This window comes from Leucopleurus acutus (genome assembly GCF_964270905.1).
Source record: "Leucopleurus acutus genome assembly, chromosome: 3".
In the NCBI taxonomy this organism is placed as follows: domain Eukaryota; kingdom Metazoa; phylum Chordata; class Mammalia; order Artiodactyla; family Delphinidae; genus Leucopleurus; species Leucopleurus acutus.
Window position 1 is genome coordinate 1,143,760 of NC_139145.1, and position 12,831 is coordinate 1,156,590.

At 61.6% G+C, this 12,831-nt stretch overlaps 1 protein-coding gene across 2 annotated transcripts; it reads left to right on the plus strand.

Annotated features, from left to right (window-relative positions):
• The first annotated feature begins 4,772 nt into the window (after window positions 1-4,772).
• SGTA (small glutamine rich tetratricopeptide repeat co-chaperone alpha) lies at window positions 4,773-12,530 on the plus strand. Of its 2 annotated transcripts, none has more exons than XM_082835076.1 (11): window positions 4,773-4,898; window positions 5,585-5,691; window positions 5,854-5,962; window positions 7,019-7,118; window positions 7,477-7,581; window positions 8,269-8,407; window positions 9,086-9,148; window positions 10,302-10,339; window positions 10,870-10,959; window positions 11,140-11,261; window positions 11,396-12,530. In XM_082835076.1, the coding sequence occupies exons 1-10, from the start codon at window positions 4,799-4,801 to the stop codon at window positions 11,252-11,254; spliced, it is 966 nt and encodes a 321-aa protein (XP_082691202.1). In that variant the 5' UTR covers window positions 4,773-4,798; the 3' UTR covers window positions 11,255-11,261; window positions 11,396-12,530. The 2 variants fall into 2 exon arrangements, with proteins under 2 accessions (XP_082691202.1, XP_082691203.1); XM_082835077.1 differs by having other exon boundaries at window positions 5,878-5,962.
• The last annotated feature ends 301 nt before the right edge of the window (window positions 12,531-12,831 follow it).

Consider the following 12,831-nt stretch of genomic DNA (forward strand, 5'->3'; position numbering starts at 1 on the left):
GAAAACAGGGCTGCGATGTGGGGCTCAGGCTGGAGCCTGAGTTCCAGCTCTTGGGACCGCCCTTTCCTGGCAACCCTAGGTGCCCTGGGAGGGGAGGGAGGAGCAGAGGACCAGCTTGCACACACTGGTGTTGGTGAGAAGAGCTGGATTCGGGGTGGAAGCGGGGCAGGGCACCCCCAGAAGGGGTGGGCAGTCTCAGAAAGAGGGTGCTTCTCCTTCCTGGGGTCCGGGGCTGGGTCACTCATTTTCCTGAGTGTACCCTTTTGCCTCTTCAAATGATCAGTTTTGAGCGGGGAAATAAAAGGAGTAGAGGCTGGGGTGTTTGGGGGTTTTTTGGCCAAGCTGCACAGCATGTGAGATCTTAGTTCTCGGACCGCGGATCAAACCCATGCCCCTTGCACTGGAAGCGCGGAGTCCTAACCACTGGACCGCCAGGGAAGTCCCGAGGCTGGGGTGTTTTTAATGATAAAATGGAAAGGTGAACGGAGAGCCGGCGGGGGTTCTGAACGCACAGGGAGGAACTGGCACCGGGACCCCCGCTGCAGCTGCACCCCGGGGCCAGCGTCCGTCCCCCGGCCAGGCTCGCTCCTGAACCCCGCACCCGCAGCCAGCGCCCCGGGTGCCTTTGGAGCCTGACAAAGCCCTCGCTGTTCGCAGAGAGAGCGGCCTGCCCCAAGAATTCTGTCCGGCAGCCAAAGCCCAACAAGTCGGGATTGTTCCCGAGACCCCAGTGCCCAGGGGCAGTCAAGGAAAAGAGCGTCCTGGCGTTCCTGGGCCGGCTTTGCAGGGAGCGGGAAGGTGAGGAAGGGCCGACAGCTGTTCTGCGCCCAAGAGGCAGGAGAGCGGCAGTCCTCACGGCGCGCCTGTCTCGGACATGTGCTGGGTCCCCGCTGTGGACCCACATCCGCTTTTCTGCAGTCCGGAAACCCCAAATACTCTGCAAACACAGGATTTGCTGAAAGTTTGCAGCCAAGTCATTTGGCCAGAAACTCTGACCCGTGCTGACTTTTATTTTTCCCATTGAGTGTTTATCAGTGATTTTCAGCTGGTGGTGGTTTGGTGACGTCTGGAGACTTTTGTGATTGTTACCCCTGTGGGGGAGGGGGGCTGCTCCACACCCCATGGTGCCCAGGACAGCCCCCACAGAGAGTGACCCAGCTTCCATGTCAGTTGTGCTAAGGGGGAGGGGTCCTGCATTCATTATTTGGGAAAAAATCGAGTTTGATCCCTGTTCACACTGGACACCAGAATAAACCCCTGATGATCAGACAGTGTAAACCAGGGTGACCCCCAGCGTGTGTGAGTCACCTCCCCTCCCTCCCCCTCAGGTGTGGATTTAAATGTGTGTAGCATCCCGGGACCTCAAAGGTCAGACAGTCATGGAACGTAACCTCCGGGGGTCTCGCCCCGAGTGATTCTGCCCCCGGGGGACACTGTTGGACGGATGCCTGGGATGCTGTTAAATACCCTACAGTGCACACTCTCCACAAAAGGAGTGACCTCCCCCGCGTTCCCCCGCACCACGCGGATAGAGCCCGGGGGAGAAGCTCCGCGTGGGGCGCTGGAGTCTCACCACAGCCTCTGCTACCCTGTTTCATAGAAGAGGAAAGAGAGGGCATCGCGGGGGCTCCTTCAGCCGTGACACGAGCATCCCGGCTCAGGGGTGGGGAGGCGACGTGGAGCTGGCCTCGGGTGGAGACGGCTGGACCTCAGGTGCTAAGACTGCAGAGCCCGCTGTTACCCCCAGGGCGCCTCCGGGAGCCCTGGTCTCGGTGCTCACTGTGTCAACTTGGGGGGCCGGCCCTCGGGAGGAGGTCATGTCAGTAGACCAGGAGAAGCCGGGAACCAGGAAACCGGGTAGCGGTTGCCTCAAATGAGCCATTTAGTCGGGGTGGGAGGGCTGGTAGCAGCATGTACAAAGGCCCTGAGGTACAAAGGGCCGGGGCCCTTGGAAGAACTGAAGCTGTGCCAGGAACGGGTGTGACTTTGTGTCTCAGTTCTCTGCACCCTGACGGTCCCCTCAGAGTCACCCCCTCCGTCTTCACAGCTCAGTCACGTAAAGATCAGGTTGCCTCTTTATCCTACTCTTAAGCAAACGCTTGTCACCACAGGGCCTACATTAGTTCCCTGTGAGGAAAACAGATCCCCCCACGCACAGACCCTCGAGCCCAGTGTGAAGCCCAGTCACCCAGTACCAGCTCCCATGGGTCTGGCAGGGGGGTCGTGCCCCTAAGTGCTGCCTGGAACACATCGGGGGAGCCCCAGCTGCCCAGCCTGTGACCTTCCCATGTGACCTGTCAACCTGTGACCCCCTCTGGGAGACCCTGGCACCCCTCCATCCTGTTCGGTGATCGAGAAGTCGGCTGGGGGGGGTTGGCAAACATGAAGGCCCAGGCGGTAAATTCTGTGGGCTTTGGGGCCCTTGAGGAAAACCAAGCGTGCTCTGCAGACACTTCTACAACGTAGGGATGCAAGAGACATCCTCAGCCAAACAGGCGGCTGCCAGGTGTGGCCCTTGGCCCCTGATTAGAACAGAACGTACAGAAGGATCAGGGTCCTGCGGTCTCGGAGGTTCCCATCCTAAGAGGACCACTTTGGGCTTTGAAAACAGATTTTCTCCTAGTTACAGTAAAATAGATACACCGTGAAGTTCACCATCTGAACCATCTTTAAGCGCACGGCTCAGTGGCATCAGGCACCTTCACGTTGCCGTGCAGCCGTCCCCACCATCATCTCCAGAACTTTCTCATCCTCCCAAACTGAGACTCTGTCCCCGCGAAACAGAGTCCCCCAGCCCCTGGCCGCCACCGTCTAGCTCCTGCCTCTGTGGATCTGACTCCTCTGGGGGCCTCATGTGAATTGAATCAGACAGCGTTTGCCCTGTGTCTAGTTTCTCTCACTGAGCAATCGCGTCCTTAAGGCTCATCCAGGTTGTAGCAGGTGTCAGAACTTCCTTCCTTTTTAAGGCTGAATCGTATTCCGCTGTGTGGATGGATCACATCTGTTGATCCATCCATGCATGGACATTGGGTTCTGTCTGCCTTTCGGCTGTGGTGAATGATGCCTCTGTTTGTCAAATGTCTGTAAAACCAGAACCTTGTTGACGTTTTGGGCAGTGGCTCACTGCTTCGGCTGGGGAAGATGACTCACCTTTGGGGGTTTCACTGTCTTCAGAACGAGCGGGTTGTGCTGGCTGGTCTCCCTGGGCCCCTCTGTGTTGCCCCTGAGAGCCTGTGCATCTGGGGCTGGCCGTCTGTCCTCTGGGCTCTAGCGTCCTGATTCCAGACCTCCCAGTTCCTGGGACGCTCTTGGGCCAAAGGCGCTTGCTTGGTAAAGTCTCATTGTATCCAGAAATGGGGGAGGAGAAAGCCCATTACCATCCCCGTAGAGCTTTCCGGGGGTGGCCAGAGTGCCCTGTCCAGCTGTACAATATAGCTGCTTTAAGTCCTTCCCTTTCTAAAATTTGAGATATAATTCACATACCGTAAAACTTACTAGATTTTAGTATATTCACGGTGCTGTGCAACCATCACCACTAATTTCAGAACATTCCGTGACCCCAAAAGAAGCCCCACCCCCTCCCAGCCCCTGGCAACCATGAACCCGCTCTCTGTGTCTGTGGATTGGCCTCTTCTGGACGTTTCCCATCAGTGGGATCACACACTGTGTGGCCTTCTGTGTCTGGCTTCTCTCCCTTTTTTTAAGTTGTAGATGGATGTAGTTTTCTGTGAACCGGAAACGGCTCTGAGCGCGGCCAGCATCGCGTGTCTTGACTGCACTCGCCCGGCGGCTCTGGGCCGGCAGCGCCCGGCCTGCTGTCGGCCAGTGTGCGAAGCCTGGGGGTTGTGACTTGCTCTGTCCGGTTTGATTTAGCCGCCGCTGGCCAGTGGTGGGTTAATGATAACTCAGCCAGGAGGCCGCCTCTCGATTTCCAAGCCACACAGGCTGTTCACCCTGCGGGGGCATGTTTGGGGGGCCAAGATGCTTCACACCATGGATCCCACCCTCCCGGGTGAGCCCTGCATGGCCTCGGGCAAGCGTGGGGGATGGGCCTGTGCAGGGGGCGAGGCTGTGTGTGAAGTGCCTGGCGTGTCACGGCCCACGGGGAACAGGCCCTTCCCACGCTCGTTCTCCAGGCTTCTCGCCTCAGCACTGTAGGGGGCCATCCGCCAAGTTGTGACGACCACAGCTCTCACCAGTGTCCCCTTGGGAGAGTCACACCTGGCCTAGGAATACGGCAGGTTGCAGAGGAACCCAGAGGAGGCCCTGAAGCGGCCTGGGAGGGGGTGTCAGTGCCCTCTGGGCCTTTGGTCTGCTCAGGCCCACCCAGGGGTTCTGTCTGACCCTCGTGGGCAGTGCGTGTCCCCCGGGTGTTCGGGGCCCGGAAACTGTTGGACCGTTTTCTTGTCCAGAGCGTGGAGTAGCAGCAGGTGGGGCTGCAGCCTGCCCTCTGTGTCCCTGGGGAGCCCCACGCCCCCCGTCCAGCTGGTGAGGAGGGATGACCACTGTGCCCAGGGCCACATCACCCTGGGGTTAGAGTCAGGCAGGACGGCAAGGGGCTCTGGACCTACAGCCTCAGCGTCTCCTCTGTGAAATGTGGAGAATTCACATGTCTGCCTCACCGTTGTCAGGCAGACACAATTAGCCAGTGAGTTAAAGTGGCTCCTGCCGGGCAGGGCGGGTGCGTGAGGGCAGAGGGGCAAAGGCTCGGCTGTGCCCGCCGCCCGTCCTGTCCTCACACTGTGGACCGCTGTCTGCAGATCCTGAAACCCCAGACCTTGTCTGCTCCCATCTCAAGATGGATAACAAGAAGCGTCTGGCCTACGCCATCATCCGGTTCCTGCATGACCAGCTCCGGCACGGGGAGCTCTCCTCTGACGCCCAGGAGAGCTTGGAAGGTACGTGCTGCGGGCCACGCGCACCTCCCAGGGCCTCGAGTCTCCTGCCTGACCCCCCACCTGCATCAGCGCCTAGAAGCTCCGCGGGGTGGGAGCGATAGGCTGGTCCCTGTCCTCGTTTCACAGGTAGGGACGCTGAGCCCCAGGTGGGTGCAGGGCTGCCCCCCGCCTCCCTCACTTTAGGCTGGGCCTCCCGCAGCTGTTCTCTTCTGGAGGGATGCAGTTCCCGAAGGTTTTCCATGTCCCCCGTTGCGCATGTGTCCCTACCGGTCAAAGGAGTGAGAGAGGCCAGGGGTGGGGAGCCCAGCCCAGACCCGGCTGCTAGCCTGCCTGGCAGGAGGTAGCTGTTCCACGCCCACCGGGCCGCACCGAACCCCCGAGGCCTCCCACCTGGGCAGCCCCAGCAATGTGACCCCACAGAGAGGCCTGGCGTCACCACCTGAGCCCCGTGGGGCAGGGACGGCGGCTCCCCCACTCCTCCCGGCCTCGGGGCTCGAGGGGCAGGTCCATCCTGCGCTGCCCGAGGAATCACAGCTGGCACCCATAGGGCCCCGCAGGGCGCACGCAGCGCCTGGTGCATCCGAGGCCTTAGCGAGCACGTCCAAGAAAGGAAGCGTGAGCGCTGCCCCCCAGAATCGTCAGCTTGGGGTTGGGTTCAGTAGAGCACACCTTTGTCCCCCTGACAGTTGCCATCCAATGCCTGGAGACCGCTTTCGGGGTGACGGTGGAGGATAGCGACCTCGCGCTCCCCCAGACTCTTCCCGAAATATTTGAAGCAGCTGCGGCGGGCAGGGTGAGCCTCGGGCACTGCGGGGCTGTGGTTCTGTCTCAGTTCGAGGGCCTGAGTTACCCCCCAGAGCTCAGCTGTCCTCGGGCGTCCCCTGGCTGGTTGGGGGAGGGGAGAGGGTGCTGGGCTTGGGGGAGGAGGTCAGCGGTTTCCTGCTGCCCCTCAAAGAGCTCATCGTGGCTTTGGGGCCAGGAGATACCACCTGATCTGAGGAGCCCCCAGCGAACCCCACCTTCGGAGGAGGACTCGGCCGAGGCAGAACGCCTCAAAACCGAAGGTAAGGAACGCCCCGCACAGCTGGCCTCCGGGTGCTACGGGCAGAGGCCGGCTGGTCCTGGGCTGTGGAGCGGATGGCAAACCAGCCTTTGGAGATGGGGCCGAGGGCTTTTACACTGATGCAAAGATGCAGAGAAGTCAGACCCTTGACCAGGAGAAATTAAAGGGTGAGGCCGCTGCGGAGGGCGGTCCGACAGCTTCCCAAATGGTTAGATAGAGTGACCGTGTGACCCAGCAGTTCCACCCCAGGGTGTGCCCAGGAGGGGTGCAAATGCACATCCACAAAGATGCTTGTGCACGCGTGTTCATAGCGGCATGGTGCACGACAGCCGAGGAGTGGAAGCCGCCCACGTGCCCATCGGCTGACGAGCTGACACACACACATGTCCCTCCACACACGGGGACGTCACTCAGCCACGCAAAGGAGAGAAGCCCCGACACTCGCTCCAGCGTGGATGGACCCTGAGAACAGGATTCTCAAGGAGAGAAGCCAGACACAGAAGGACACACAGTGTCTGATTCCGTTGATGGGACACGTCCAGAACAGGCAGAGCCAGACAGAGAGTGGATGTGTGGTTGTCAGGGGCTGGGGGGGGGGGGGCGGGTGACAGCTAATGGGGACGGGGCTTATTTTGGCTAATGGAATGTTCTGGAATTAGTGTTAATGGTTGGACCACTTGGAATATACTAAAAGCCGCTGAGTTATATACACTTTTAAAGGGTGAGTCTCACGGTATGTGAATTCCATCTCATTAAAACTGCAATGTTTCTGAAGGAACGAGCAAAAGTGATGGTATCTGAGGCTCAGGTTCCCAAATACCACAACCAGGACAGTGACAGCTGCTGCACCAAGGGCTGGCTCCGGCCAGGCCCTGCGCTGGACGCAGACCCGCCCTCCGCCTCGTGCCACCACCCTAGCCTGTGCCTAAGCGTTGCATCCTGGGCCCCCAAAGCCTCGAACTGTCACGTGGAAGCCGGGCGAGCCGAGAACGCCGTCTCAGAACTTCGGGGTCCGAGGGGAACAGCCGAGGGTACGTTTCCTTCCCTTTCTCTTCAGGGAACGAACAGATGAAAGTAGAAAACTTTGAGGCTGCCGTGCACTTCTATGGGAAAGCCATCGAGCTGAACCCTGCCAACGCCGTCTACTTCTGTAACAGGTACGGCAGGGACCGGTGGGGTCCTGGGCAGGCTGAGCGGGGTCCCCAGGGGAATGGGAGGGGCGGTCGATCTGTGGGTTAGCGATGGCTCAGCCGCTGTCCCAAATAACGAGCCCATGCCTGGTGGCCAGCCAGGTGCGGCCCAGTGTCAGTGGTGCTAGTGGCCGCACTCGTCTGCCCCCACAGCCTTGGTTTCCCTGGTGAATGGGGCGGCACCCAGATTGCTGTATCCTCTGGCGCCAGCCCCGGCGTCCAGCCCCACCGGGCCTCCCATCCTTGGCAACCCTGCCTCTGCCCCACCTGACAGACGGGGAAGCTGCAATCAGCTCCCCGACTGCCCTGGTTTGCCTTCTCCCAGAGCTGCGGCCCACAGCAAACTGGGGAACTATGCGGGGGCGGTTCAGGACTGCGAGCGGGCCATCTGCATAGACCCGTCCTACAGCAAGGCCTACGGCAGGATGGGGTGAGTGCCGCCCGCCCCGTACATGCTGTCTGCCTGGGGTCAGCGCGGCCCCGCACGTTAAGGCCCCAGCCCACTGGGCTGCCCCACCTCATGCACCAATCCTGAGTCCAGGCCGTCAGCTGAGCTTCTGATCGACCAGCTGTAAGTCCGGGTTCCCACGACCCTCTCCTTGGGTTCAGCGATTCCCTCGAAGGCTCACAGGACTCAGGAAAACGTTTCACTTAACCTTCTCTGGCTTATCGTAAGGGATGCAGACGAGCAGCAGGCGGAGGGCCGCCAAGGGCCAGGTCGGGGAGGGTCCCGAGGCAGAGCTTCTGTCCTGCGCGGTTCGGGGCGCGCCTCCCACCCAGCACGCGGGGCGGTCACCAGTGGGGGTGGGTTTTATAGCCCGTCTCTAAGCCTCCCTCCCCGGGAGTTGGGGGTGAGTTTGGTCTTTGTGGCCAGCAGCACATCCGGAGGCTTCCTGGAAGCCCACCTCGTTAGCATAAACAGGCCTCCTCGTTAGCATAAACTCCAGTGCAGTGCAAGGACACACCTGTGATTCAGCTTGCCTGGGAGGAGGGAGGAGCTCTGACCACGCCTGCCCCGCCTCCCAGCCCTGGCGACCCCAGCAGTTCGGGGCTGCTGGGCCTGGGCGGGCAGGCGGACAGCCTCCCAGGCCCTCCACGCGCACTATCCCTCCTGCAGCCTGGCTCTGTCCAGCCTGAACAAGCACACGGAGGCCGTGGCCTACTACAGGAAGGCCTTGGAGCTGGACCCCGACAACGAGACCTACAAGTCCAACCTCAAGGTGGCGGAGCTGAGGCTGAGAGAGGCACCCAGTCCCGTGAGTCCTCTGGGGACTGGCCGCGGGGGCAGGGCGGCTCGGGGTCGAGGGCTGGGCCTGACCCGTGTGGGAGGAACGTCTCTGGTGCCGGGGGCCCGGCATCTGTTTAACGGGGTCCTGTCGTGAGGGAAGAGGCTTATCCTCGCAGAGCCCCCGGAAACGGGAGGGCGTGGGTCACATGGGGAAGCCCCAGCTCGTCAGGAGGCAGAGGGCTGGGGGCCGTGTGGGCCTTGGGAAGGAGCTGGCAGGCTGGGTGAGCAGGCGCGGGATCGGCTAGTTTGAATGGCCCCAGGGCAGGGGGGCTGCCCGGGGTGACCAAGGCAGGGGGACAGTGGCCCCGAGCCCCGTAGAGGCTGGTTTGCGCGTGAAAGGTGCACTCGTGGGCCATTTGTTTACCAGTTTCTAGGGATTGGCCACCCCTGGGAGGGGCCGTCCCTCCACAGTCAGCATCACAAAGTGAAAGACACGGTTAATATACCGTGCTCTTCCGGGGGACCCACACCGTGGTGCGCGTCTTTCACGAAGCACCCCCGGCCGCAGGGCCTGGCCGCCCGGGTTGCTGGGACGCCCAGGATTCCAACAGGCCCCAGGTGGGACCTTACCCCTCAGTTCCCGGGGGGCCGGCTGTCGAGGTTCTGTGTCGAGGCTCCACTGACCAGGGCTTTTCTCACCCCACAGACGGGAGGTGTTGGCAGTTTTGACATCGCGGGTCTGTTGAACAACCCAAGTTTCATGAGCATGGTAACGGCCCCCGCCTGCCGTGTCACCACGGGCCCCGGGCCAGGGCCGCCCCACTGCAGACACCATGGACACTGGGCGCCGTGGGGTGTGGAACCCGCCTCTCCCAGCTGAATAACCTGGGGAATCTCCACGCCCCTTCCCCCCCAGTCCGGGCCCCCTTGCGGTGTGGCCACGGTGACAGCAGCGTCGCTGTACCTACTCCCTGAGGTGCAGACGAGACACTGCAGGGCGCAGGGGCCCCGCGGAGGAAGGGCCGACCACCTTCTGGTCCAGATGCGCGTGTTCTGCGCAGGGCCATCGCCTGGAACAGGCACCCAGCGTATCCGGCACATGCCTGTCAGCCCCCGGGTGGTCTCACCAGTCCTCAGGCCACACCGCTGGCTCAAGGGGCCTCAGGGTGGGGGTCTCAGGTCGCCAGGGAGAGAGGAGCCTGGAGCCCCCCCATCAGAGAAACGTCCGCACCTGAGCGGGAAGCGTCTGGGCTCCCACGTCTCGGAGCCTGGGCTGCCACTCGTCCAGGGCGGGGCGGGCACGAGGCTGCCAGAGGACTCCTGGTGGGGGGGAGCAGCCTGACAGAGGCCGCTCCTTTGGCCTTGTCCGTCGGGGTCGGCGGTCCCGGTCCCCCTTAGCTTCGTGCTGTGCTGTCGGCACCCATCCATGCCTGACACTTGCATGACCGTGGCCTGGACACCCAGCCATGCAGGGCAGTGGACTGGCCGAGGCCAGCTGGTAGCGCTCTCCAGCCCTTTTCGGAAAGAGCCACAGCCTGGAAGGTGCTTCCCTGGCTTCTGCTCATGTGCACGTCTTAAAATCGGCCCTGAGGAGATAATCGCGACGTGGCTGGGGGTGTCAGTATAGGAGAGATGCCAGGATGATGTTCATCCACATAGCAGAGCTGGAACTGACTCCCAGGTGTCCCTGGTTGGGGAAGGATGACGAGGTTCCTGGAATCTTAAGATGAGAGTCCAGATGGGATCGAAGTGGGGAAAGGGCAGGGTCACAGTGTGTGGGGATGGGGTGGGGCCCGGGGAAGAGGCGGGCCTGGCGCTCTGGGTTCTGGGCTGGAGGCCCACGGCACGTCCGGGGAAACCTCGTCAATGATGAACTGCGTTTGGGAGCTTGCTTTTTCTGAGAAGTCTGTGTTTTTCTTCAGGCATCCAACCTCATGAACAATCCCCAAGTTCAACAGCTGTAAGTGACCACTGTTCTCCTTTGGGTCTTGTGGTGAAAATTAGCGTGGCGCAAGATGCACAAAACGTACCATTTTAAGGTTTGCGATTCCGTGGCATTAAGTATATTTACGACGTCCTGTAGCTGTGGCCACCATCTAGTTCCAGACATTCATCACCTGAAAAAGAAACCCCGTCCCATTGGCACCATCCCCAGCCCCTGACCACCAGGAACCCACTCTCTGTCTCTGGATTTGCCTGTTCTGGACGTTTCCCGTCAATGGACTCAGACTCTGTGTGGCCTTCTCTGTCACTGGCATCACCCGGTGTCCCTGAGGGACAGCATTGCCCCGTTAAGAGTCACTGTCTTTAAGCCAAAAAAGGGTGTTGCTGGGAAAGCTGATGGAATTGACAGGCTGCAGTCAGAGAGAAGCGTGGGCTGAGGGCAGGTTCGGGCCCCAGGAGATGTCCTTTGCCGGCAGAGGGGAAGGGTCAAGTGGGGATCAGAGGAGGAGGGCTGAACCGTCTGCGAGTCAAGGGTTCTCTTTGCAGCATGTCCGGCATGATTTCGGGCGGCCACAACCCCTTGGGGACTCCCGGCACCAACCCCTCGCAGAACGACCTGGCCAGCCTCATCCAGGCGTGAGTGGACCTGCCAGGCGGGGCTCCTGGGCAGGCGGGGCGTGTCCCCACTCCCCCAGGAAGAGAGACCTGCTCTGTAGGGCCTGCGTCCTCTGGGGAGCGGTCCCCCTGCCCTCGAGGGGCACATGGGGTGGGCACCCTGGCCCAGGCTGAGCCCGGGCGCACCTCCCCTCCCCGCAGGGGCCAGCAGTTCGCTCAGCAGATGCAGCAGCAGAACCCAGAGTTGATAGAACAGCTGCGCAGTCAGATCCGGAGTCGGACCCCCAGTGCCAGCAGCGACGACCCGCGGGAATGACTGCCCGGTGAGTCTGGGGCCGGGCCCGCGTCGCCGAGGCCACACAGGGGTGTCTCTGGTCATCAGGCCCCTTGCCGAGGGTTCCCACCCGGATCCCCCACCCCTCTCAGTCCCGCTCAGTTGGGCTGTTTCTCTCTCCAGCCCCCCAGCGCCATCAGGTCCTTCCTGGCGACCAGAAGCCTTCTCTCACTTTTCCGTCTCTCTTCCCATTGGACCGCCCATGAGAGGAAGAGGAATTGGACCTGTTAATGTTAAGACGGATTTTTATTATTTTTATTTTTTTGCCTCAGCCCTTCCCTCCCTTTTTGTACTCTCTCACGGCCCCCAGACCCTCCTCGAAACAGAGCCAGCAAGCTGTGAGCACAGACCAGCACCAGTCTCACTCCCAGCCCCCCCAAAACCCAGTCTCTAAAGTATTTTCTAGAATAATTTGGGGGGGGGGGTCCTTTCGCCGCTCTCAAGCGCCCACGGGGAAGCCGTGGCACGAAGCCCCTTCCGCAGCCCCGCCCCCTCGGCCTGTCTTCAGGGGCCTCGCAGCCCACGAGAAGCTGCTCTCTGTGTCGACCTTGGCCACCCCAGCCGCCCCTGCTCGGACGGGCTCCCTGCCAGCCAGCCCGGCCCTTGGACCCGGGTTCTCGCATGAGCAACTCCCGCTGCAGGTTCCCAGGAGCCGGTTCTGTTGCCCTGGGCCTGGGGGCGGCTCGGAGCGGACGTCCTGGGTGTGCAGGACCCATTTCTGGGACTTTTCTTCCAGTCGAGCATTTGGATGGACGCGGGTCTGATCCCAGTGCTCTCTTCCGAGTACTCAAGACCGAAAGACCGTGAGGGGCCCTCTCACCACCTTCAGCCTGGCCCCCGAGCCCATCCCGGCCTGGCCATGTGTCCCAGCCACTGCCCTTCTACCCACAGGTGGTCCCGCTGGCCCGGCGCCTCCTCCCGTTGGGAGGGGGGGCTGCAGGGGGTCCTGGTGCCACCCGCCTTGGCCTGAGATTGCCAGGCAGCCACCGTGGATGCCCGGCGGCCCCAGGCGAGGCGGGACGGCGTGGGGAGGAGGGGTCGGCTGGCACCACCGCTCCGGCAGCAGTGTTGGCAGCTGGATCGTCGGAGGCTCCCTGGTGGTGTCGGGCCATGTGCGAGGTGACCCAGCACCGTGTGTGTAGGTAACTAGTAGGGAGACGGCCGCCGGCCACCCGCCGTCTGGCACACGTCCGGCGAGATGTGTCCTAACTCTTGCGTGCTAGCCATGGTGACAAGCATAACGTAACGTGTGGGGAATAAATAGACATCATGACCTCTGCCTGTCTCTGTGTTGACCTCTCAGCGCCGCCTCCCCTCCCTGCCCCTAGCTTCCAGGAACCCCCAGCCTGGATCCTGTGTGGGTCGCCTTGGAACCACTGAACCGGGTTGTGTGTGCATCTCCTGTCACCGCTGAGACAGTCCCACAGATTCAGTGGCTTTTAACCACACAGAGCATCTCAGTCCTGGAGGTCAGAAGTTGGACATGGCCCCTGCCCCCAGAGGCTAAATCCAGGTGTGGGCGGGTCTGCCTCCCTGCCAGGGCTCAAGGGGAGAAGTAC